Below are 27,114 nucleotides of genomic sequence, written 5' to 3'. Positions count from 1 at the left end.
GTGGTAATTTTACAGACAGGCAGGTAACTGCCAAATATGAATAATTAAGCAGCCAGGGTTGCTAATAGGGAAGTTTATGTGCTGAGAGATCATGCAAGGGCATATGGGTAAAAAAAAAAAAAACTCTGCATATGTAAATCTTCGGCGAGCGAAACTCACGCGGCAGCCCTCCGAGAGCACGATAATTATAGCAAAAGGAATTGTGTTTACTGCTCTGTCTTGGGCAAAAGGTCAGACAGGGGGAAAAAAGCACACAACTGCGGTTTCATCTTTCACCGAGGGGGGAGAGAGCGGCCTTTCATGCGCGCTGTTTTGTGTAATTAATGGAGAGATTCCGATTGTGGCTCTCGCCGGAATGACGTACGCAGTGAAATTTGCAGCAAAACTTGCGCTGTGTTTTTTTTTTTTCCTAACCGCTAAAGTTGTCTTTTAAAGAAAAGCCTTTGTCCCACTCCATAAAAAAAAGATTCCTGTTGAATTTCACAATATGGTTTTCCCAGTTGGAAAAATGATGCCTGTCCTATGCTCTGTACTGGAAATTGTCAAGAGGTTCTTTCGTGTGCCTCCACGTTTCTTTTGACAGATATATAATGTTTTCCTGACTTGTTTCTTTTTTAATATATAGAGGATAACTGCAGTATTTAGATGCAGTAACCGGAATGCCTGACAGACATGCTCGCTTCATCATAGTTTGCTGACTTCCTTGACAACGTAGCTGATCACCAGCATTACTTAATGCGCCAGAAATGATTATGATGTCTTAATATTCACTTTCCATTTTTTTGTTTTTTTTTTCAGTCTTGTTTTTCCCTAGGTGTCTGATCAGGCAGTCACGCTTAACAGCTCCGTTTAAATGGGTGTCTTTTTCATCGGCCCCGGAAATTTAGCGTGCAGCGAGCGTTTCGGTCATAAAAAAACAAAATAATAAAAATTAAAATTACTGATAGCCTGCGAACGGGCATGAGAGGGTTCTTTGTGCTTTGGATCCTTTGCTGGGTGGTGGCGGGGTGGGGGGGGGGGGGGTGAGGGGGGGTGGGGGGCTGCTCGGTGCTCATTTATACAATGGCCCATTCCATTAACAGCCCACCTGGAGCTCCTCCACTTTGATGGGTCACAGCTGGTTTCTGGGCCAGGCCGCCAAGCCGTTCTGAGGCATTCCGGGCCTTGGCAAGGCGGCAGGCCATGGAAACAGACTGAGTGATGTCACGGATGAGTCCCTGCGCTCAGCGACAGCCGTGGCTCTCCCCCTTCCGCACCCCCCGCCCCTTCAACGCCCCCAACTTTATAGAACCTGACAAAGCGCCGACGTACCCTCCCGATCGCCGCGACCGACCGTTCGCGTTTCCGCTTAGTTCTTCCCCCCCCCCCTCTGCTTAGCGCTATCCAGAGGCGAAGCCGTGAAATCTCGCTCCAGAGAAGACAAGTCGCGGAGAGGCGAATCGGCTCGCGGGGTTTCCGTCTACCTTACTTTTAGCCCGACCGATCGGCTGATACTATCGTCCGGGGCCGTTTCGGAAGGGGGGCCGGATAATCTGTTGGAGCGCGTTGGGAGTGACAGATGCTGCTGTTGAGCGCTGAACGCGTGCTGAACGCGATCGCGGGATCGGCGCGCTTTAGCCGCTCCGTCGGCTCCTCAGGACCGCTGTCACATCAGATTCACACGAGCCCCATTCCGTTCTTCCCCGTCGCCTCCCGAACGTCGCAGCCAAACTGGTAATTGCATGTCATTCTCATACTGTGTCTCCCTCCCCCAGATCCATAGGACGGCTTCCATAGAAATGGAAGTCAGTGTCGGTGGACACGCTAGTTAAAAGAATGTGCGAGACTTTCTCAATGGAAGTGCTTTGTCACGGCAAAGAACGAACGGTAACAGTAAACCAGATCTGAGCCGTGTTCAGTGATCCTCAGGTTCATTTTGGTGGACACCCAGTGAAAGTTAAAGTTAAAAATGAAAAAATAAACATTTCTAATCAAATTATTCAGTCATGTGTATTATATATGTATAGTTATATATACAGCATGTATACTGTATGTTATGTATAGTTATATATAATTCACAAATAATATAAATGAAATGAATGAATTTGATAATAAAATGAGATCATTATCAATGAGCTGATCACTGGTAAAACAGGAGATGTATCATGCTTGCGCGATGAAGAATCAGTCAGACGCGTAATCAGCTGTGGCGGTACTGTGGCGGTACTAAACTAGCGCCGGTGTTCCGCGAGCAGCGTTTCGCAACAGGCGGAGCGACCGCCGCACCCCGGCCCTGCTCCTGGATGTAGTTACTGTAGCCGGGATCATAATTAAAGCGCCGACACGGCGCTCTGTAGTGCAGGGCCGCTCCCAGGCCGTAAGATCCCCCACCCCCCCCGCCCCGTCAGCCAATCAGCCGTCCCGTTTGCAGCTGACGGGAACGGATCACACGGCCCGTTACGCTGGCTCGTTTTCCCAGACGCGAGCCCCAGACGCGGGTTTTGTCGGAGCTCAATTAAAACGAGCGAAAGAGAAAAGAGGAGGAACAGGATCTCCGCGTTCGAGGCGCCGAGATCCTGTTCCTCCGGCGGCATTAGCATTCTGCGCCTGCGCTTGTTCAAAAAAAAAAAAAAACAGAGGGACAGAAAGATTTTTAAAAAAGAGTTGAAGCTGTGCGGCTCTTCCGCACGCAATGTATGTACTGTTGTTCTTCTCTCTTGTCAAGTGGGTAACACCAGAGCCGGCGCTGTTCTGTCAAGCAAGCATTAGCAGCCATCTGTGTCATATCTGACAGAAGCAAACACCTGACTTAGCATGCAAGACAAGGGCCCCTGTGTTCCTCACAGACAAGACTGGGGTGTCAAATATGGATGCACCCCCTCCCTCCCTGCCCCCGCCACCCCGCCACCCCGCCCCCCCGCCCCAGCCACCCATTCTGTATGCCAATGAGAGATTATCTGCTCGTTTTTTTTTTCTTCCTCTTCTCACTGCGTTTGTCTTCTGTTTGTCTGTGTTTATCCATACGTATTAAAAATTTCAATGCTATTCTGGATGAACTTTTGTTTGCGGGTTTTTTTTTTTTCTTTTCAATTTCATTTATTTATTTCTTTGACGGAGCAGACAGACTCTCGCGAAGTGCGGCAATTAAAGATTAAACATGCCCAAAGCATCATTACGGCTCTGCGCAGCAGCCCTGAGAAATATTTCATTATTCCGCTGAAGACGGCTATTAGAATTAAGGGTAGGGCCTGGGTTACCCTTCCCTCTCATTAAATTATTGACAGCTAATTTACGTTGCTTGCATGACCTCTTGCACCTCTGGGGTCTCCGGTTCGGCTCCCGCTGAACGCGTAGAGGGGCCGCTCCACTGGCGGGGGGATTCGCAAAGCTGCAAATGTCATTTCCAACTTTCTTTTTTTTTTTTTGCCATAGGCAACAGATCAAAAAAAAAGTGAAATGCGGCGCTCCACATCGGCGTTTTATTTCGTTTCTTCTCTTCCTTCCTTCGTTTTTACGTTTTTTTTTTGGTCAGAAACCGCAGGCTATCTGAGGGGCCAGGGCTTGTTTTTTGGGGGTTTTTTTTGGGGTTTTTTTTTTTTGGTGGTTTAAAGGAAGCGAGACTTATGCCAGGGAATAGCCCGGCGTTTTCACGAGCGAGACAACCGACCCCGGAGTCTCACCCTGCGGCCGCCGACTGCCAGGCTTGATAAATTAAGGATTGTTTGCCGAAATGCCAGCAGGGGTGCAGCAGGACTGAGTCACAGTAGGGCACAGAACCATGGGGGGAAAAGGGAGGTAATTTGGACCACATAGGGATCCATACATGTCCAATGTAGAAAATTTGCATATCGCAGTCGTTACTGGAAAAAAGCGTAGTGGTGTGTGGTGGGTCTTCACCTTCATTTATAATTTTGTGTTATTTTTCTTTGTGTGTACCGAGTCTGTTTTGCAGGGATTTTTTGTTCTTGGTAATGTTTGGATATGTCTTTTATTTTCTCCTGAACACCACACCCAACAAACTTCTTTGTTTCAAAATAATAGGTTTCCTCCTTTATGTAAACCACAGTACCCAATGGAGGGTCTTTTATCCCTCATGGAACATGTACAGCCATCAGCTGTTTGTCATTTTCTGATGTTTCATCATCTTGGGAATTTTAATGACAGCTTAATATACATTTAATACATCAGCTACCTGTGTAGCAGACCACATGAAACATTCCTTTGTTCAGTACAACATTGGTGAACATGCAGAATGAAATGGTTTATATATATAGTTATGTGTTGAATTTCATGTCTCATATTTCGATAACAAAGGATTTAAATAACTAGGGACATTGCCGTTCTCTCAGTTGTGTATTTATACTTCAAACGACGGGGTATTTAACACCCAACAGACAGAAGTTGTGTTTGTGGGCATCGTACTGCACATTCTTAGCAGTTCGGCTACCTTAAAGCACACCCGGCATCAGAGGGACGGCCTAGCGAAGCCTGGCTGTACCCATAATCCCAGCAGACCCATTGTTTCCCCCACACTGGCACTGCAATACCCAGGCCGCCCCTCACGGAACGCCCGCGGCCTCTGTGAACTGCAGCCAGGCGTCTCGCCTCAGAGCAGGCCCGCTCTCCTGAAACAGGCCTACCGCCTTTTTTCCCCCCCACAATCCCTTGCCTGAAAGCGGTGGCAAGTAAACTATTTGGTTACTTGTTTGTTTCATTATTGGGCACTTAAAAAAACACACACACACACCGGTAGAAGTATTTAATATTACAAATCGAGCAGGGGATTCCACAGCCCAGGTGGGCGTATCGTAGGCCTCATAACTCAACGGAAAATGAGCGCGGGTAAAGGTACACAAAATAACAGCGAGGCGTGAAGGGAGAAAGTGTTGGACGGCATCATAGCGGTGCTCAGAGCGCCTCAACGCCCAGCGTCTGGGAGGGAGACGGGGAGAGCGCGGCGCGCCAGGTGATGAACTGTGATTGATGTTAATGTTCTGTCTGTTCAGCCATCAATTTTAAGCTCCACCTGCTAACATTAAACACGGGAGGAGCCAGAGGTAAATGTCAAAACGCTCAACATTATCAGGCGCCAGTCTCTCTGCCGGCATCAGGATTCCGGGCGGCGTCTCCGTGTCACCTGATAAGACGTTCCGGAATTATGTTCGCGGTGCCAAGCAAACATCTCGCCCTCATCTTTATTCATCGAATCTGAATTTTTAAAAAAAGAGGCCGGTGGAGTCATCTCACGTTGTGTTTGTTCACAGGCGGGAGAGTGCTCCCCTCAAACCCCCATTTTTAAAGGTGCACCTTATTGAATATGTAATTTTACAGGGTGTGCGTGTGTGTGTGTACGTGTGTGTGCTGGGGATGGGTGGCCGTCTAGTTGGAGGGAGCTTTATCAGAACACATTATGTAAACATTGAAATGAGAAAAAAAAACGTAGAAGGGAGTATTGTTGTAAGGATCGAAATTCAAAGGACATGTAAAACAAAACAAATGCCTGGAGCCAGGCCTCAGTTAATCTGCCACAGCACAGAAAGTGCTAAATCTATTTCCTTTAACCTGATGTTTTTTTTTCTTCTTTTGTTATTTATGTGCATGTAGAGGCAAGGCTAAGGGACCTTTTTTTCTGTTTTTGTTTCTTGTCCCTGCAGAGGAGGGCCTGAATCACGAGTGCAAGCTCTGCAGCCAAACGTTCGACTCCCCGGCCAAACTGCAGTGCCACCTGATCGAGCACAGCTTCGAGGGAATGGGCGGGACCTTCAAGTGTCCCGTCTGCTTCACAGGTGAGTGCGTTTACCTGTGTGCCACTTAACCCCATCACCTAGTGTCTCTAGCTGTGACAGATCTCTGAGCTCTACTCAACTGATCTGTCCCCTGATCTCTGAGCTCTACTCAACTGATCTGTTCCCTGATCTCTGAGCTCTGCTCAACTGATCTGTCACCTGATCTGCCATTTGTGGTTTGTGTTTGTTTTAACGATGAGCGCTGGAATGACTATCAACGACTTTGACACACTCATTATCAAGAACTTCCATTAAAACATGGTATTTAAAGTAATAATCTCGAAGATTTTCATTAAAATAAATGTCTTTTAAGTCACTATCTATCGCTGCATTGGGTAACACAGTGGTGATTGAGCCTATTTTTATATTAATTTATACTATTATTAATATCATAATTCATGATTAAAAAACTTGGTGTCTGTGGCGACATTCCCGGGAAGAAATCACAAGCGGCGCACAGTTAGTGACACGTTTTTCATCACCCATCAGTGGTTGGTCCGCCAGAGAGGGTAGGCGGAACTAACGCAACAGGCTCGCTGTTCAACTCACTTGTGTGTGAGCGGCGTACTGTTTTTTACTGTGTCTGCATGCATGACAATAACAGAGAAAGGGGGGGTTGGGGGAGTTATGGAACCCTAAATGGTTTTTGTGTAACATGAGAGATCATATTATTTGTTGATGTAGATTTCGTATTACATTTAATGACAATGTAACTTTACTAAATTACATAGATATTTACACAGCTAACGCTAGCTACCGGACCATGTCAAGAAAGACAACATTAGTTTAGACAACGTTGCGCACAGTATCCATCTCTCATATCAGTTAACGTTGCGTTAGCTAGCTAGCTAATGTAATTAACACAATCTAATGTCGGCTAACAATTAGAAAAAAACGCTAGCTAACACTACCGACCGGTACCGACCTCGCAAACCGTCTCTCGCATGCAATACTACCTTGTTGCAACGTTGCAGTGTAGCTAACTTAAGGCCACTTCAGATCAATGATTCGCAACAAGACTGGGTGCAACTTGCAAAATTCCAAGACGTCTGATTGTAAACGTTCTAAAACTGCACTTGGCGATTTTACAAGGACGGTCTTTTAAAACCTCAGGGCAGGCAGCGGCTCTGCTACTAGCCAGTTTACACCGCTGCAATTTTCTCTGCAACATTCTACAACCGTTTCGCCTCGTTGCAAAACATTGATTTGAACTGGCCTTAACGTTACCGTTATTTACATTGCCATCGAGTTCATCAATATATTATAATGATCGAAATAAAGCCGGGGTATAGGGAGCAGAGCCGGGTCTGATTTCTGAAGACGTCATGCAGGAGAAAACTAAATAAAAGAATACGGCAGTATGGATTAGCATTGTTATAATTTTATTACGCTTCCATATGTTCCTTCAGCCTTTATGCCCTTTTTTGATTAAATCTCCTTTGTTTTTGTTTTATTCTTCTTGTTCTGAATGCTAATTTAACACCCAGCTCAGCTTTATTCTCGAACAGTTTAGCTAGCAAAACCAGAAACACCAGGGGTAACATTTTGCAAGGCAGTACCACGAAAAAGACTTCTTATTGTGCACGAGATACATAATTGCACGTGCCACAGCGAATCCCGCAAATTCTTCTCTGCAGTGTAAAGATGTTCATACCGGGCAAAAGGTGGATAAAGAACGTTTGCAGAAATTGATCATCACTAATTCTACCCCAGGTTTGCTATGGCATTTTAACCCGGCTCGGCAGTGTAAAGACATCTTGAGTTAGCCTAATGTTAGACAACGAATGAGTATGTACATAACGTTACTTTTATAACAACCGTTTTTTATTCAGTAAATAGTAAGTGTTATAGTTGGCGTGCCAACTGACTGACGTCACACAGGCGACACTGGTTGGATCCGGTTGGATCTATGGGAAGTGAGGTCCAAAAACACACCTGCAATTATCGCTTCTCGCCATTGGCACTGCCATAGAGAACGAAACTGAAATCTTCGAGATTGTCACTTTAAGACAGAGTCTGTTCTCAAAATGAGCAAAACAAATATGAGCACAAATATGTTCTGGAATTCTGTTTTTGCTGATTATACACTATTGCTGGGGTGGGCTTTCTTCTTCTTTTTTCTCTCCTTTTTCCAGATGTCAGAGATTTAAACTATGGCTGCCATTTGTTAGTTTGGTTTTTTATAGAGAAATGTATCAACGGCAATTATGCATTAAATTGGCTTTTCATTTACGTGAATATCTACTTAAGCTTAAAACAAAAAATGTTACTCAGTGATCCTGATTTTTTTCAGGTGTTTGCAAGTTAATTGCCAATTAAGAACTACACCTGTGTCTGGCAGTCTGACTACTGTTTAAAACATTTAGAGTGTCACTATATCTCATGCAGCCAGAGGTAGGTCGAATGGCCGAAACGTTGCTGCTCTTTTATTCCCTCAGTAAAATATAGATTTTAAATAGCGCTGTGCCATTTTTCTTTGATTTATATTTTTGCTTGCATAGCCTTGGTTTATACTGAGGAAGGTACAGATACAGCTTTCTTATTTTAATCTCAACTGACCATGATCATAGGGGAATTTTGTCACAGGAGCTTTCACACTGTGGCCAAAAATTCTGACATTTCAGAATGTTTTTGGGATGTCTTAGAGAGGTTAACACAAAGTCATGACTTTCAGGTCATAGACCCTCACACACTACAATAGAAAGTTACAAAGCTGAAATTCGCCTATGATGTCACTACAGTCTTGAAAGTGTCAGGCCGTCAAATGTAGTGGCGATGATGTTCTGGCAAAATTTAAATGACCACCTGGTTTTGAAGGAGTTTAAAATTCCCTTAATCTAAAATTTTCTTAAAGGAAGTCAATGTTTTTGAAAGAGAGATTTTAGTTGGTCTGCAAATTTAATTTTTAAATGCTATGGCAAACAAGTTCCACCATATTTGTTTTCCATAAACAACCCTAATCTATCTCATTATCTTTGATTAAATGACATTATTTTGGTTCAATGAGGCTTTAGGACTGACCCCTGGATTTAATAAAAACGACTGGAAGCATAAGGGTACATTGTGTAATCATAAATGATTTGGCATAGTATCTCAATAAAGCGATCGCCGGATTCATTTGAAACTCTCGAGCCTTTTTAGGGGGAATTCGGGAGGTTATCTGAATGTGGGAACGTTAGGCGCGAGTGAAAAATATGTTTGCTTGAAAAATCGGAGCTAGCCATCGCAGGGCCAGAAGTTTACAGCAGGGCTGATGCTGTTCCTGCTATATGAAAACAGTACTGAAGATCTCCTGGCTAACAAGGCCTTGAGAATTTTGCTGCATACAGGGTTTTTACAAATTGCCCCCCAAATCAGAAATAAATGAATGTAATCAGCAAATAAAGATGTGCAAACTGTTGATGGTGGTCCTGGTAGTGTTTTCCTCTGCAAGCAACCACAACAGTGAGAGTGGAGCCGGTCCTGAGGGAATTCCTCTCCTGTTCCTGGGTCATTAGGGTTAATTGCCAGCGCAATAAAATCTGTAAAGTTGTCAGCTCCTTCTCCGCTCCTGCTCAAAGTGGGTTTAAGGTTCAGACTCTGAACGTTTGAAATCGGCACCGGGACGCGTTTCGGTCCGCCCGCGTGGCTTCGCTCCGTCGTTTCTTTTTTCCGCGCGGCGTCAAGAAGCTCTACCCCGAAGGAGTGAGCCGACAGATATGTTGTCAAAATGTAGAACACATGGCTGAAAAATGCCAGCGTGGGGAATTTGAATGCCTCTGTAAAGAGGGGCCTATCTTTCCCAAATTAAAATGGTGCCTTTCTTACAATTCAGAGCCATTTCGTGCATATTTATTGGAATGAAAAATTATTTCATATGTTTAAAAAACTGACTAATGTGATATGTGATCATATGATAATTTTAGCATATAGCATCAGCTTTAATTAAGGAATTATAAACTATAACCCATGCACTTCATTACTGACCTGCCATAAGATCACTTTAATGCTAACCTGCTTTCAGATTCATACAATAAGACACTGAAAGACAGTGATGAATTGGAGGTGGATGAATTACCACTTAAAGATAAAAATAAAAAAAATAGGTTTCATGCAAATATGTTTTAATAACCTTTTAATAAAAGTAATGTGCATTTGAGTGACTGAGCATGTCAATATGAAAGCACATTTACCCACGCACATTGAAAGGCAGCCATTTCTAAAAATACATTTTTTATCATTAAAAAAATGAATTACCACCACCATGCATATATATATATATATATATATATCATGTGATTCAGTGTTTTGTCTCTGTTGTTTCAACAGAGTTTCTTCAGTTGTATTCAAAAATGTGTGATGAAAATCAGATGTTCAGTTCAAATTTTATCTTGTTTTTCATTAGAGCGTCCTTCTGACTATGGTGATTATTTCTAAATGTGTTTTACTGCTTCCACACAATATGTATTCCTCAGTTTATGGCTGAATTAGTTCCTTCCAATGATGCATCAGGCATTTACAGTAACTGCCTGCTATTTAGCTCATTTTCCACTGCCGTAGCATACAGTACAGTACCGTACCGCGCAGTTTAAAGGGTTCTAGATGTATCGTGAATAGTTCTGGAAACTAAATTTGGCTACCCTGTTAGCTACAAAAATGGACAAATTTGAAAGAAATGAAACTTTAAATATGACTTGACCTGATCACCAATATTTATGCATTTACTGGCAGCAGCATACATTTATTGGCTATGATATGCCCAGTGCCCCGTTTCCGTTGCCCACTTTTGTGCAATGGAAATGGGGCTTTCGTTATCAGTCAGAGATACGCCTCCCCTCCAAATGATGGCACTGTTTATCGTCTGCTCTTCTGACCTTCACTGCGGATAACAGTCACTGGCTTTCACTGGACGAGGTCTTGCGCTTCACTTTCAGTGTTTCACGAAGCGGAACGGCAGTGGCTCAAGAGTAACTGTCCGAGCCTCCAGCTAGGGAAAAAGTAGAGAAACTGTTTGAATTTAAACCAGCCTCATCTCATAAAGACATGCATATATATGTATTTATTTATGTAAAGAGGCAAAGTGGTCAATATGGGGAAACTACCTTGCAAAGTAATCTCGTATACGTACCGAATATGATCCTGATAAACATTGTGATATTGATTCGGGAATCTGAATTAAATAATCATCTTGGATGGATTAAATAAATTAAAACTATCGCGGTAACATCGGAATCACTGCGGAGATTTGTGTTATTAATACATTCTCTCTGTAGGGTAATCGCTTTGGAAGATGCCTGCAACTCTGCTTTAATATCAAGGGCTTAATTTGCACATTAGTTCAGGATCTCGGGGGGGCCTCGTCCTTCCAGCATCAGTTTTTCTTTCCTGTGCGCATTCGCCACTGAAGCCTTCAGCCGTGTGGTCTTTGTCCTCGGAAGGCATGATGTCATGATTTCTGTTTTCCGGAAGCCGGGCTCCCGCCAGCGGCGGCGGCGGCGGCGGCGAGCCGCGCGGCTCCGTCTCGGAAGCTTCGGGACGGCTACGCCAGGCGGCGTCTGATGCGCGGCGGCTTTAACGAGAGGTGCGTTTTCAATTAGCCCATGATTTACCAGCCGCGGCGTCAAAACAAGCTAATTTCCGCCTCCCGAATATAATCAGCCTCTGAAATAATGCACCCAGATGGACCATTCAGGCAGCCAGTGTAGGGATTCCATCACATCAGTCTTATTACCTGACTCACGCAGATGCTTCCTGGTCGTCCGGGGGGGATTCAGAGAGGCAAGCTGGGTAGAGCGAGCAGTCAAGGAAGCTATCTCTTGGGGACCGACTGGGGGCAGTAGGGAGGGGAGGGGGGCGGGGCCAGGTGGTGTCGGCAGAATGGCGGCAGCCAATGAGATCAGGGCTCGCGAGGATGCGGGGCGCAGATCGCCCTGGCAGGGGCCCTCCGTTTCGTCTCGGCGTATTGTTCTTGCGAAAAAAAGACGGAGCGGCGTTTAAGAGCCGGCGAGGTGAGCGTCGGGCCGCCGCTTCGGCAAAGGGGGCCTTAACGCTGTTCCGCCGCGGCCGTAACTGTTACCGTGGTTCCCCTCCTCACCTCTCAAGGCACAGCGGTTGAATGTCGAGCTCCCATTCGTCAAACAAGGGTCTGAATACAGGGGGTAATAAATCTGAGCTGGCTGTCAGGTGCCAGGCTCGCGGGCAAGGTGATATTCTGTTTCAGCTTCCGCCCTTGGGAGGGGCAGCCTGCAAGGAAAATAGGATTTTGTGTTTGCGCTCCTCATAACTCCATATTCAGCCCATTGCCCGTGTGGCAAAAAAAACATTGAATTGCAGCGTAGCGTGTAGCAGGAACACAGTAAAACGGAGGGGCTCGCCCCCCCCCCCTCGGATCGACGGACGGGACACGGGGAACAGCCCTGGCCCCACTGCAGTGGCCGTCCCTCCGCTGGCCCTCTGTCAACTTCATAACCCCCAGATTTATTCCGCTGCCATTGTCAGACAAGCACATCATTCCATAAACCGTAAATCAAGGCTGCCCCTCATCCCTCCCTCTCTCTCTCTCTCTCTCGCTCCCTCTCTCCCACCGGACCATCCCTCTCCTCCTTTTGAGGTTTATTGACATTTGTCTTCCTCCAACCGTCCACCCCCCACCCCACCAGTGGCGCTTAATATACAAAGCATGTTTTTTCATTTGGGTGTTAATTTTCCAGCGGCTGATTTGACGGGCGCATCCCCAGGGCTGCCATTGATTGGTCGGGTGAGAGAGTGCACCTTCAGGACAGAAGCCGTGGCTTGGCGCAGTGCAGAGAGGTCTACCGCTCCCCTCCCCAACCGCTCCTCCCCCCCCCCCCCCTCGCCCCCTCTCGCCATCTCGCCCACTACCTACCTCCCCAACCCCCCCCCCCCTCAAACCAGCACCCCACCCTTCTCCCCCAAGGACGGATGGAAATGAAAGCTAGAGGGGGACGCTCTGTGGGACGAAGAAGCTGATTGGTTTTTCCGGCCGGGGAGCACGCCGCCGCCCCGCGTGCGGGCCGGGAACGTCCGCTGCGCCCCGCCGTCCTACACCCCCGCAACCCCCGCACCCCCGTCGAAAAGCAGGCTCCCCCGAAATTGATTAAAGCTGCAGCGCACTTTTTCAGAAGGGCTAGATTATTTTCGGGCTCCCTAACGGGGACCTCATTGATGGGGGCTCGCGATTATTGTCATATCAAGTATAGATCAGCAGTCGCGTACTCTAGATGTCAGTGACAGTTGCACGCGTGACTGTTTTATCCGGTACCTTGCAGTGAAGTTCGCGTGAATATCACCAGACGAGAATAAAGTTTAATTTATAAATCCGCAAGGCAGATTAAATTGTTCATATGAGCGAGTATTGCTTTCATATCTTGTTCTGAGAGATTTCCTGTGTCTATTGTTAATGTCATGGTTGCAGCAAGGTTACTGATAATTTTCTTTACTCAAAGTTTAAAAAGCTCACGGTTTCCAAAGCGAGGCACATACAGTAATTCTTTCAGGATTTGCAGAACTCGTATTTAATGGTTTATTCCCGCTCTGAGGGAGTGTGAGTGTTTAGTTGGGCAGTGAAGAGTTTGCGCTGCCTAAGGATCACGTGCGAGGTGTGTGACGTGTGCAGAGTTAGGTGTGTGACGTGTGCAGAGTAGGTGTGTGACGTGTGCAGAGTAGGTGTGTGACGTGTGCAGAGTTAGGTGTGTGACGTGTGCAGAGTTAGGTGTGTGACGTGTGCAGAGTTAGGTGTGTGACGTGTGCAGAGTAGGTGTGTGACGTGTGCAGAGTAGGTGTGTGACGTGTGCAGAGTTAGGTGTGTGACGTGTGCAGAGTAGGTGTGTGACGTGTGCAGAGTAGGTGTGTGACGTGTGCAGAGTTAGGTGTGTGACGTGTGCAGAGTAGGTGTGTGACGTGTGCAGAGTAGGTGTGTGACGTGTGCAGAGTAGGTGTGTGACGTGTGCAGAGTTAGGTGTGTGACGTGTGCAGAGTAGGTGTGTGACGTGTGCAGAGTAGGTGTGTGACGTGTGCAGAGTAGGTGTGTGACGTGTGCAGAGTAGGTGTGTGACGTGTGCAGAGTAGGTGTGTGACGTGTGCAGAGTAAGGGTGTGACGTGTGCAGAGTTAGGTGTGTGACGTGTGCAGAGTTAGGTGTGTGACGTGTGCAGAGTAGATGTGTGACGTGTGCAGAGTAAGGGTGTGACGTGTGCAGAGTAGGTGTGTGACGTGTGCAGAGTAGGTGTGGGACGTGTGTGCAGAGTTAGGTGTGTGACGTGTGCAGAGTAGGTGTGTGACGTGTGCAGAGTAGGTGTGTGACGTGTGCAGAGTTAGGTGTGTGACGTGTGCAGAGTAGGTGTGTGACGTGTGCAGAGTAGGTGTGTGACGTGTGCAGAGTTAGGTGTGTGACGTGTGCAGAGTAGGTGTGTGACGTGTGCAGAGTAGGTGTGGACGTGTGCAGAGTAGGTGTGTGACGTGTGCAGAGTTAGGTGTGTGACGTGTGCAGAGTAGGTGTGTGACGTGTGCAGAGTAGGTGTGTGACGTGTGCAGAGTAGGTGTGTGACGTGTGCAGAGTAGGTGTGTGACGTGTGCAGAGTAGGTGTGTGACGTGTGCAGAGTAAGGGTGTGACGTGTGCAGAGTTAGGTGTGTGACGTGTGCAGAGTTAGGTGTGTGACGTGTGCAGAGTAGATGTGTGACGTGTGCAGAGTAAGGGTGTGACGTGTGCAGAGTAGGTGTGTGACGTGTGCAGAGTAGGTGTGTGACGTGTGCAGAGTTAGGTGTTGACGTGTGCAGAGTTAGGTGTGTGACGTGTGCAGAGTTAGGTGTGTGACGTGTGCAGAGTTAGGTGTGTGACGTGTGCAGAGTAGGTGTGTGACGTGTGCAGAGTTAGGTGTGTGACGTGTGCAGAGTAGGTGTGTGACGTGTGCAGAGTAGGTGTGTGACGTGTGCAGAGTAGGTGTGTGACGTGTGCAGAGTTAGGTGTGTGACGTGTGCAGAGTAGGTGTGTGACGTGTGCAGAGTAGGTGTGTGACGTGTGCAGAGTAGGTGTGTGACGTGTGCAGAGTAGGTGTGTGACGTGTGCAGAGTAGGTGTGTGACGTGTGCAGAGAGGTGTGTGACGTGTGCAGAGCTAGGTGTGTGACGTGTGCAGAGTAGGTGTGTGACGTGTGCAGAGTTAGGTGTGTGACGTGTGCAGAGTTAGGTGTGTGACGTGTGCAGAGTAGGTGTGTGACGTGTGCAGAGTTAGGTGTGTGACGTGTGCAGAGTTAGGTGTGTGACGTGTGCAGAGTAGGTGTGTGACGTGTGCAGAGTAGGTGTGTGACGTGTGCAGAGTAGGTGTGTGACGTGTGCAGAGTAGGTGTGTGACGTGTGCAGAGTAGGTGTGTGACGTGTGCAGAGTTAGGTGTGTGACGTGTGCAGAGTAGGTGTGTGACGTGTGCAGAGTAGGTGTGTGACGTGTGTGTGACGTGTGCAGAGTAGGTGTGTGACGTGTGCAGAGTTAGGTGTGTGACGTGTGCAGAGTAGGTGTGTGACGTGTGCAGAGTAGGTGTGTGACGTGTGCAGAGTTGAGCAGCCTGAGAGGAGGTGATATCCTTCGCCCGAGTCGTCTGAGGCTGTGCTCTGCTCCATCAGCCCGATAATGAACAAACCGCTCGGTGAATACACAGCCTTCCATGGGCCTTAGTCACCAGTGCTCATCACACCAGTGACTGCGCTGGCCGAGCAGTGGAGAGGAGGAGGAGGAGGAGAAGGAGGAGGAGGGGGGGATGAGAGAAGGAGGAGAAGAGGAGAGCAGGAGAAAGAAAAAAGTGGGGAAATGGGTGATGAGGGGAAGGAAGAAGGGGGAGGAGACGGGACGAAGAGAACGTGCGAGAGAGCTAAATTCGGAGAAAGATAACGGGGGAGAGAATGCGGAGGAGGGAGGTAAGGACAGGACAGCTGTGGGGGGCAGAGGGGCAGGGAGCAGTGAGCGACGAGAGGCAAAGAATCGGGGATGAGAAGAGGGGACAGGGGAGGAGGAGGAGGAGGAGGAGAGAGGAGGGGAGGGGACTTGTGGGAGAGCCGGAGCTCCCCGGTAAGATGACAGAGTGACTCGTTCTCTCCCAGGGAGGATGTGACAGGCATCGGAAGGGAAGGAGCCTCCAGCTACGATCGGCCTGGCCTCTCCGGCAGGGGCTGCGGCAAGGACGACGGCCTGGAAGCGCCGATCAGGGAATACCAATGAAAAAGCCCAAACTTAAAACGAATAAGATCTGTCCGTGGGAGGGAGAGCTCCCAGCTCTCTCAGCGGTATCAGAGAGCGCCGCGGCTGAACCGTTCTCTGCACTCTGCGGAAAGCTTTTTCAAATATACCGCTGGCGGTACCGACGGACGCCTGGTTTAATACAACAAATAATGCGGCTATTTTAGATTTAAAAGTAAAGCAAAAGATTTAGACTTGGATCTTATATTAGTGGTTGAACTTGAAGCGTTCACCCTTAAAAGCCCAACACAGCACAGGCTTAACAACGCTGTTAACGCATTGCTGTTGTTCAAGATAATTAATCATCTGTTTTATATTATGCTGATAACGCTTGTAGAAAAAAAAACTGGCATGAATTCCCTTTGATTACTCCGTAGGTTTCTTTATCTCCGAGCAAAAGATAGGACCCGGGTGAAACTTCAGAAAAATAAGATGATGTACACTTTTTTGAAAAAGGAAAAAAAAAAAAAAGAAAAAAAAAACCAAGAAACAAACAGCTTAATATTGCTTTTGTGCTTGCCTGAAGAAAACACACACTGACAAAAATGATGAGGCCACAGGAAAGGTCTGCAATTTGTGGCCCTTGAGAACTAATCAGAAGTGTAATATCAGCGCATTCCACCCACTGCGTGCGGGCCTTGCCCCCTTCACAACCTCCACTGCCTCTGCCAGCGAGCGTGGCGCATCGCGCCCGCTGATAGCGCCAGCCCACCGCAGAGGCCAAGGCCTCCTCCCGCCCCCGCGTCTCATCCGACGGCGCAAACAATGGCAGCTCCTGCAGAAATGGAGGGGGGGGGAAAAAACCGAAGAGAAAGAAACGCGCGCAGGCAAATTAGCGGAGTCGCCGCGCGGGCGCGCGCTCTTCTCGCGCTCCCTCCGCGGAAACGCGGCCGTTCGGAGGCAGCGCGTCCGTCCGCGCTGAACGCGCCTCGCTTCCAGTTTTGAAGGAGCTCGCCGCCGACGCAGGTTGAGGGTGGTACTCGAGGCGTCGTGAGTTGTTTTTGCTAAGGTTGTGCCTTCAGGTGGATGTGACCCAGAGTCTGCTGTGACAGAATAGGAAAGAACTGGCCTGGTTCCACCAGGGGGTAGGGTGGGGCTGTGTCCTCCCCAGGCTCCTGCTGCTGCAGGTGAATATGCAGCAAAACACACAGCAGCCATCTTATTTGATTGGGATTCCTAAGACCCGATGTGATTAAACGGAGAATGAGGCGCTCATTTTGTATGGCGGTATCAACATACAGTCAAAAAAGGGGTTTGAGTTTCCGGAGTTATTGACCAGACAAAACGGTGATGAAATTCAAAGCCGTTCGGTCAGATGGCTTTTCTCACCCACACTCCCTCTCCCTCGTTGAGCTCATCGAGGAGTTTCGACTTGTTTAACCGTCGTCGAGAACAAGTAACAACAATTGCAAGCCGCAGCCTCGAAATTCAGAGCCAGCTTCCACACGAAAAGGGAAAGATGCGCTGATCAGAGAACTGCTCCTGCCACGCGGGCCGCCCAAAGCCGGGCCAATTTATGGTAATCCCTGTAGCGAGAGGCATTGCGGGTGGCAGCAATGCAGAACCGCAGCCGTGTTACAGCCACAGTCCACCTGGCCCCGAGAAATTGACTTGAGATCAATGGTGAGCTCTGCCATACTGATTTTAGACATGCCCGCTGCATCTATCAGGGCACCAATCAGAAGGCATCGCTAGTGCTGCTGGCCGACGCACACGCTCTCTAATTGCTTTGTTTTCCTTGTCAGTCTATCTGCAGTGCCATGGTTACTGTTACTTTAGAGTCCGGTCAGAATAGAAGGAAGGAAAAAAAATAGAAAAAGGGGAAAAGGCCAATAGAACAGAATACAATAGTTAAGGATAGAATAGACTACATTTTATTAGAGCATAAATCCGGGTTCAATCGATGTTTGTCATTAACTTCGACTCACGGTTCACAAAAAAGTATATTGTCTTTGAGTTGGTGAATCTTTTGTTTGCACCGGGGTGATATGTTGAGCTCAACAGTCAACTTAGCTCAATTTACTTGCCGAACTGTGTGAAGAAAAAAAACAGGCACTTGCATTTATTTGTTATTTAAAGTGTCACATAATGGCCGCCACATTACATTTTAGTAGAATGCATTTTAAAGGCCTTGCTGTGGAGGTCTTCTGCGTTTATTCAAGAGAGACTGGGCTAGTGAGAGATGAGGCTCTTGTCTCGGTAAAGTCTTTGTTAAAGGCTGGTGGGGTGATGTACAGTGAGGGGTTGCATACGGACCCTTGGGGCAGGGCTTTGAATACTGTATGGAGCAGTGTTGTCTGGGCCCCGGAGCGCAGTGCTCCAGAGAGAGAGATTCTCTGGATAAAGCCAAGCGAATATGCAATAATAATGAACTCCTCTTTCCCCGCAGAAAAAAAAAAGTGCTAATAAATAAAGCAGCCCCAGAGTGTGTGTGTTTCATCGGTTCCATTTCCCCTTCCGAAGGAACGCTTCCCTCTGCACAGAAAAGACGTCTCCCCGTTCAAGACAAAGGGCGAAACGTCCAGGTGGTGCATACATTACGCTGGGTGTCAAGGAGAAGCCTCGGCTGCTTAACAAATGGACTCAGAATTCTTGCAGTACTGTGTTATGCTGTGATATTTTTTCCTTTGCTTCAATATATTTTTAGCAAGGAAAATGCTGTTATTTAATTTACTGTACTGTAGCTTACCTTTGCAACACTTTACATCACCAGCTGCACAGAGCAGAATCAAAATGGTTGGTCAACTGGTCAACTGCTTTTGCACTTGGCGGAACCTGTTTAGACATACTTATGATATGGTTACTTGGGCCCATTTGACCACAGGGTTTTGTACATTTATTGTTATTTATGTATATGTAATTTTGCTTTACTGAGATTAATAATCACTTTTTTAAGAAATACTGTACTTTGGTGAAGACAATAAATCTTCAAAAATGTAGTTTTAGAACAACACACAGCAGCAGCATTTATCAACAATTACCATTCCCTCCCTCCCACTGTCAGAAATTCAGACTCAGTGTCCTTCCAGAGTCAAAACTCACCTTTTTAATGTGGCTTTTAGCAGACTCTCCTTTTTTGTATGTGATGTGATTCTTTTATTCGATTTTCTGCAATTGTCTTCTGTTGAAAAAAGTGTCTTTGGGCGTCTTGAAAAGCACTTTAAATCAAATGTTTTCTTATTACAATTAAAATGAAATAAATTTGACAACAGAAAGAAGACAACATCATTGAGACTTAAATACCAAATTCAAATTCACATATCGACTTCCCAAGCCGGTCTGTGGATCATGGGCTTTGGTTCGTTTAAAGGACTGAGAAAGACAAATATGAATTGATATCGTAACTGTTTCCAATACAAAAAAAGTAGAACAGCTTTAGAATACCTTTCTCCCAAGATCAGCGCAAGGATTGGGATCTTTAAAATGGATTGTTTATCGGAACAAATAAATAAGTAATAAAAGTAATGAGAGGAATTACTGCATGTAAGAGGGGATTTTTATTGAACTAATTGAGAGATGGGTGGAGGAAAATATCTAGTCAGCTATCACAGATTCAGAGATGTAAAACTTTGTATCAGCGATAAAAAGTCTCTGTGTCCAGGTCCCATAAAGTTAAGTAACCTGTGCACATATGCAATTCAATCACCATTATCAAGTCACCATTATCAATAACCAGTAGGATTTGGCTTGAACCTGATTTTTATTCCTTTCAAGGTAGAAGAAGGATTTACTTCTTACTACAAATTATTTATATTTGTATTCATAAAAACCTAGAAAGAAATATATAGTATGAGGAACAAAGAACAAATGTAATAAAAAATCAAGAACAACAACAGCAAGAAGAAGAAGAAGCTGTTGTTCCCGGCAGTTCTAAATCTAAATTGTTTTTCCAACTTACTGCCATAAACACTGCAGTCATTGCTCAGGCTATCTGCTATTTTTAGCTTACTTATTTTAAATAAAATATGATTGTGGTAGTTTGGGCTCCAGTGATTTTTAAAACCTATTTGCCTGAAGCACCAGCCAGATTTGTGACACTAAAGATGAGGCTTACAGGCTTAAATGTCCTACAGAGGCGAATACGGTACATTTCCCTGACTGCAGAATGCAACCTCATCTCACCTTTGCTAGTCGAGCCAGTTGCAGAATATGTGGAATATGCCCCATCTTCATTCTGGTTCTGGTACTGAGGTAAACCGCATGTTTGGACTGTAGCTCGCGCTTACCCAACTTTGACGTGCTGTATTTTTTTATGTTTGCGGTTAGCACTGAAATTTGCATAAACTAAAACTGGTACAGTCTAAGTGCCCCTCCCAACGTCATTGCTTCATTGTTACTTATCGCTTTGTTTCAACTATAGAATGTGTAGCAGCAGAGATAATTAAGCCAAAGCATGGAATTGCTCCCAAACTGCAAAAGGACTAAACATTGTTTCTATGCTTCAGCTAAAAATATTATTATTCATTCATAAATGTTGTTTAAATGTTGCTTGGAATTTGAGGCTATGATGAGAGACTGAGCTTCATGAGACCCAAAATGGGAGACTCTGTCATGTGCTCACTGCTGCAGACCAGTTGTTCTCTTTTCCTATGCATAGCAAATTGCATTGATTGGTTCAAACGTGGCAGTGATTGACAAAGCTCTCTATAACTGAACTCAATATGAGGTTTTTGAAACTGCTTTCATTACCACTACTGACTTTATAATTAATAAAATCAAATCAAATTGCATTCAATGCAATCTTTTTCATATCTGTTGCACAGAATAATTTAAGATTTGCATAACAAAGGTCAGCATACGGTACGTTTTATCTATCCTCATAATAAGAACATAATTGACAAAGTCATCACATTTAGCACTTTGTTGTAAATCCTTTGTATTTGGTGGGTGTCTTCCCTGATGATGCTCTGGCAGGCCTGTACTGCGGCCATCTTCACTTCCTGTTTGTATAAACGACAGGTGAGCCTGTTGTCTGTTATGGAATGGGGATCCTATAAGAAGGAGGCTGCTGCATTGACAGTTTGGCATGCATGATAATGAAACAGTGTGCTTTTACTCAGAGTATCTCTCAGGCAGCTTTGTGACTGCTAGCTTATCTGCAGTAGTTGGGTGCCACATATATGTTGCATCCGAGGCATTGGCAGTCTGTGTACACACGCGCGCTCCGCTCAGATTAATATTATAGACATAAACTTTTCTTGCTGGGGTCACAGTTGAGCTAGCTGTCCATCTGAAAGCTTTGCTGCCAACCCTAACTCTGCCTCTGGCACACGGGGTTTAATTATTAATCGCGCATCTCCCAGGTAAAGCTTTACCGAGTCTGAGGGCCTTGTTTTGTAGTCATTAAAATTGGAGCATGTTTATATTATTGAAGGCGTTTGCATCGAGCGCATAATCTGCGCTGATCTGAAGACACCCAAAGAGACCATACCTCGGGTTCCTTTCATCCGACGTGTGGCGCCCTCGCGTAGCCATGGGGAAAAGTTTTCCGCCGATAAGAAATTCAAATGAAGCCGTAAATACTAACTTCTCCAGTGTACCAGGACCTCAGAGATTTGCTGTTTTAAATAGCAGTCCTTAAAGCATGGGGGTTTATGGGTCGGGGATAACAAACAGCATGTTTGAAGTGCTCCCTGGAGAACACACGCAAACTTTAGCAGTTTACCAGTATGGACTATTGCTTAATTAAATTGGATGGATATATATTTTTAACCGTCAGCTATACCGGTTTGTAGTGCAGTCACTGCACTGGGGGTCCTCAGAAATTAGTTGCCCACATGAATATTTATATTGTAAATATTATAATTAGCAGTGTAGACTAATGATGGCTCTTTTTTGTTAGAAGGGGTGACATTATTGTTGTGATATATTTTTTTTTCTCGTGTTTTAAGTATGTAAATAGAACTTAGTTTTATTCCCCTATATGATGTGTGTACAGGACCAGTGAAAATTGGCAGTGTTGATTGCGCTAGAATGATGAGATTCAGTGGAGTATTGAAAGGAAGATGCACGTAGACTGCACAGTGTATTCTTCTTTCAATCATTTCAACATCGAACATTTTTCATTCAATTAATTTGCCGTGTGGTCAGCATCATCGTCAATTCGTATGTTTTAATTGCAAGTTAAATAAATAATTTATGATTTATATCACTAATTTGTTAACTGGCTGTGTTTGGACTGAAGCAGAATTTCAGTCAATATCCTATAAATAAGGCAATAGTTTTTTAAAATGGATTAGAACACAGAAATGTCAGGTATTAATGGCTTCCTGGTGTGCTTAAGTTTGGTGTAGTTATATGTGGACTGCAGAGATACTCACTAGACACGCAAGCCAGGCCCCTCCATACACGAGGGAATCCCATTAGGTCAGTGTATCACACTCAATATTAACTATATTCAATATTCAAGTTTTAAAACCATAAGAAATGATAAACATAACTTAATCAAGAACATGTCTTTCTTTTTTTTTCAACAGATGGCATTTTGAGGAATGTTCCTCCGTGTGGAGGAGTGTACACAATGTTCATTTCCTTGCTGTGTTTATGAATTATTGGTAACACTGCCATGGACCTGCAAGCTTTATTAATAATGGCAGAATGATCAAGAGTGTTTTTAAAAATTACATCACGATTCTAGCAGATGATGTAAACAAAGATTGTATTGTGCGCATAATGTAAATAGTTTATAGCAGTACAGCAGAGGAATGAAAAGTATACAACGTTCTTTGCTGATATTGATTCGCCGGAGCAAAGAAATCAAATTTCTTGTCTCTGACCTTTTTTTAAGGGTACGGAAGAACAGCCAACAAAACTAAAGCACTTCCTAATGTGTTTCTCCCCCCCCCCCCGTTCATCCACAGTTTTCGTTCAGGCGAGCAAGCTGCAGCAGCACATTTTCTCATCTCACGGTCAGGAGGACAAGATCTATGACTGCTCCCAGTGTCCCCAGAAGTTCTTCTTCCAGACAGAGCTACAGGTGCGTGTCCAACCCGAGGAGCCGAGCGCTGGTTACCCATGCGATCGCCTCGTCCACTTCCAGCACCCCCTCACCTCGTACCCCTCACCCAAAGCACCCCACCCCCCCCCCCCAACCCCACAGTGTGTGCTTTTGGGTGAGGGGGGTGTGCTTTGTTGAACACCCTAATATTCCAGCCCCAGCCACACAGTGAAACATACAAAGTATAACATTGTGTGTTGCTTGGTTCGGTTCCTGGTCCCCATACTCCCTCCCTTTATTTCTCCACAAAAACAAAGTCCAGTACCCCACAGTACACGTACAATTCTCACAACACCATTACATCATTACAACATAGCGGCGAGACCGAGCAAATGCTTCCTTTTTGCTTGTGAAGGCCTCTACCCACAATGCTGTTGGGCCCAACCTGGCCAGAATGGGCAATCTTCTGGGTCTTATTAATAACCATTCCTCACAGTACATGATGAACCAGGGCACACTGGACTGGTGGCCCTTTCCTGAATTCGCTGAGTAGGTGCAAGGAGAACAAAATAAATACTCCAGAAGCTAGTAAAGCAGTTTTCTTACACTTGTCTTTCCAACCCAGTACAAATAATAATGTGCAGGTAAAACCATGTCTGTATTTTATACTCTACAAATAGCGCATACAGTCAAAATAATAGGCAAAGCAAAGTGGTTTTGATGCCTCTTGAACTTAGCTGGAAATTAGTTTATGGTTTAATTAAAAATGTAATTTAATTCAGTAAGTAATCATTTAAAATGGGGGTCTAGACATAAGGTTTGGCATTTTTATATAATGAGCACTTGTCTTAAGAGACGCTGTCTGACAGCATGTCTTATGAGACACTGTCTGATCGTGTGTCTTACGAGACGCTGTCTGATCTTTTTCGGTTGATGTGCAGTGGCCTTTAGATGAGGTGCCTGCCTTGGATCATTAATGGGACCGACATTAATATAGCCGACAGATGACACAGAGTAATATGGAAGACTGAAAGAGTAACAGTGGATCGAACTCCAGTGCACAGGCACAGAAACACAACAGCGGCACTGCATTAGCATTGTTAGTCATTTGTATCTAACAAGAGAATAGAGTAGACTCTCTTTCCCCTCTAATTACATGCTCTTAAAAATCATAATTCAGAAACCAGCCACTAAGCTATTAGGTGCCAGGAGCAAGGTTAATGCTACCAATATCATCACTGACTGTTTGTTAGTCAGTGCCCAGCAAAGAAAATCAAAATGCAGACGTTGAAGGTCATTGTCGAAACGGTAAATGGCAAGCCTTCCCGCTTGTGTGTGAGCGGCATGTAACTGCGACCGGCGTGGCACTGCGGACACCTCATCTGTGTGCCGCACGCACAAGCCCATTAATGTGCCCAACCTCAAAAAGACTGCTTTGAACCCGAGTCCTTTCATCTGTCTGCCTGTACTTCTGTACGAACGAACAATGTTGGGAAGCAGTTTAACTGCATGTAGTTAAACTAGTAGTTTAATTACATTTTGTAGATGTTTGGTGGTAGTTCAACTCATTTCACATTTGAGTAACAGCTGTAGTACTTAATTGCTTTTATGTTTTTCCGTCACTACGGGAACTGCCAACTACTTTTAGGCCTAAAATATTTTTTTTTCCAAACCCTTTTGGTCAAATACTGTCTCCTTCTCACTTTTCCCTCTAATTGAGGAAAAAGTGAGAAGCACTCCGCTCCACTGCCATTGCCAATGGTCAACTGCCAATTGCCACATATTGCTGGCTCTCCCCACTGAACTGTATAGTGGTTCTCGCCATGTTCAAAAAGAAGGCATTGGTCATGCGTCATGTCTGGGGAACACGATAATGTTGTTTTTTTTGGTTTTTTTAAAAAGTAGCTTGTACTACATTTGAGTAATTGTAGTTTTGCAAGCTACATTTCTCTATAGGGTAGCTTTGGCTGTTTGGCTGTAACTACTTTCAGTGTGAAGCAATCAGTAGTTTGTACAACTACGCTTTCCGAGTTGTTTCCTCAACACTTCAAATGAACATGTTGTTCTTTCTCTCGTATTAGCCGGTTGCGATGTGATTTTTTTTAAAGAAATGCATGGTATTTTATTAATGCCAAACACTCTGGGGATGTTGCTAGCTTGAGTTGCTTTCTTGAGTGATGGACATTTTTGGGGGAACTGATCACCCCACCTCTCTCGGCTTTGTTTTATCCCTGCTTATATTTATTTCACAATTTTTTTTTTGAAGTTGCTCAGACAAGAGCAAGCATGAAAGATATATGACCTTTTCTGCGAGGGGTTATGAAAGAACTACAGGCCTGAGCCATTGAGGGAAAAACAATCATTATATTCAACCTGTGCATTGTTCTCTTGCTGTCTCCTGCGGATGCACACATCTAGGCTGTTGTACTATCTGTCAGGTTTGATTTCTGCCATTGACTGCAACACTGGGGCCCTAGTAGTGATCTCTCTCAAGTTACAATCAGGAGCTGCTCCTAATAACGGAGGTGCGCTTGTTTTATTTTTTCGGGCGGGGGCTCGAGGCGTGCGAGCGGGACTTTTTTACGGGGGCTCCCTGTCTGGTTTCATCACTGGCAGCGGGCTCAAGCGCGCCTCGCGGTCTCTCCGCTCGGATTAGTGTCTCGTGTCGCCGTTTACACAAAATTACCGCTTTCCGCGTCGAGCCTCCTGTCAGTGACACGGGCCTGTCAGACCACCGTCAGATTATCATTCTGTCCCTTACTAACAAACCGTGGTGAGGAAAACCTGCCCCCCCCCACCCCGCATTCCCCACCCCCCCCCTTACAGAGGAGAGAAGAGCTGCCAGCAGCAGCAGAAATCAATTCAGCATCCAGCAACCAGTCTTTCTTTCATTTTTGAAACACATACACACACACGCACACAAGTGCACACATGCACACACAAATACACAGATAAACATGCATGCTTATTGTATAACACATGCACATACACACAAATGCACGAATACACACACAGATACATGTGCACGTATATTATATAATACATTCACACACACACACACACACACATACACACATACATATACTATATAAACTATATATGTAGTATTTTTTTCCTTTTCCATCCACTGCAGTATCGGAGGTTAAAGATCAGCCTCAAGCTGGGTCAGAGTTGCCAGGCCAGGTAGAAGCATGCAGGGCTGATATTTTATTAATACGATGCCGGGATTCTGAATTCGGAAAGGCCCTGACAAACTCAGTGACAGGTGAGCCTCCTGCCGCAGAGCCCTGCCCGGCGAGGAGCCGGCTAATTCCGCCCGCGTCGCGAGATGGACCATACAAGGGCCTCCCTCTAATCAGCCCTCTAAGGACCCCCCGGCTGCCCTCCCACACCCCCCCCTGCCAGCCCCCCTCCCGCCAGCCCCCCTCGGCCTCCTCCGGCACTCCTCAGCCTCGGCCTGATTGAATAACTCCCGGGCCTCCCCCCCCCCCCCCCCCTGCCCGCCCCCTGCCCGGCCCCGGCCGCCGTCAGCGGGAGGCAAGGGGAAAAGCAATCTCCTGCAGACTGGCACTGAAGTGAGATTCAAACCCCTGCTTCCACATCTCCAGAGGAGGCCCCCCACGCTCGGAGAGAGTGAGGGAGGGAGGGAGAGAGGGGTGGAGCGCAGACACTTCTTCCTGAGGAGCTGTCAGGAGGAGAGGGAGGCGGACGTCTCCGGGCGGGCCCAGGCCGAGCATCGCCTCAGCCCGATTTCACGCCGCCATTTTCTCAAGGTTTTTCACTCGTCCTTAAACTCCCCACCCCATCCACCAGACCCTATCCCCTCTCAGTTGGAAAGGAGAAAGGAACATTGCTAAAAGAGCGCGTTCCGTTCTGGTCCCTGCCGTGATCAACTTCCCCTTTGTTTCCCCGGCTCTGAGCTTGTCGTCTCTTTTTAGTCCAGTGCAGGGGACAGACAAATCGGCACAATCAGCACTGAAATATTCATAAGGGTTGAATGAAAGATCAGATTAATTTTTTTACTCGTGTGTGGCTGGCCGTGCTACACAGTAGATCCTGAAACCGCAGCGTTGCGCTGATTCCCTTGTGCACTGTTTTTGTCTACGAGTGCAAGGTGGCACCTGGAAAGTCTGCAGAACTTTGCTAATATTTCTGGGCATGTTTATTATTTTTTCATGCCTGGATCAT

The 27,114-nt window shown here is 45.9% G+C and overlaps 1 protein-coding gene across 6 annotated transcripts in view; it reads left to right on the top strand.

Annotated features, from left to right (window-relative positions):
• The window catches only part of LOC135253306 (zinc finger protein 521-like), a 167,289-nt gene that overhangs the window by 116,797 nt on the left and 23,378 nt on the right, over positions 1–27,114 (top strand). For all 6 annotated transcript variants that reach the window (XM_064332430.1, XM_064332429.1, XM_064332423.1 and 3 more), the window contains 2 exons: positions 5,634–5,765; positions 22,850–22,965. In XM_064332430.1, coding sequence (XP_064188500.1) covers positions 5,634–5,765; positions 22,850–22,965 — 248 coding nt within the window. The remainder of the gene's footprint in view (positions 1–5,633; positions 5,766–22,849; positions 22,966–27,114) is intronic.

This window comes from Anguilla rostrata, chromosome 4, assembly GCF_018555375.3.
Source record: "Anguilla rostrata isolate EN2019 chromosome 4, ASM1855537v3, whole genome shotgun sequence".
Classification (NCBI taxonomy): Eukaryota; Metazoa; Chordata; class Actinopteri; order Anguilliformes; family Anguillidae; genus Anguilla; species Anguilla rostrata.
The sequence above is the reverse complement of the archived record's forward strand: the minus strand, read 5'-3'. Positions and strand labels throughout refer to the sequence as shown.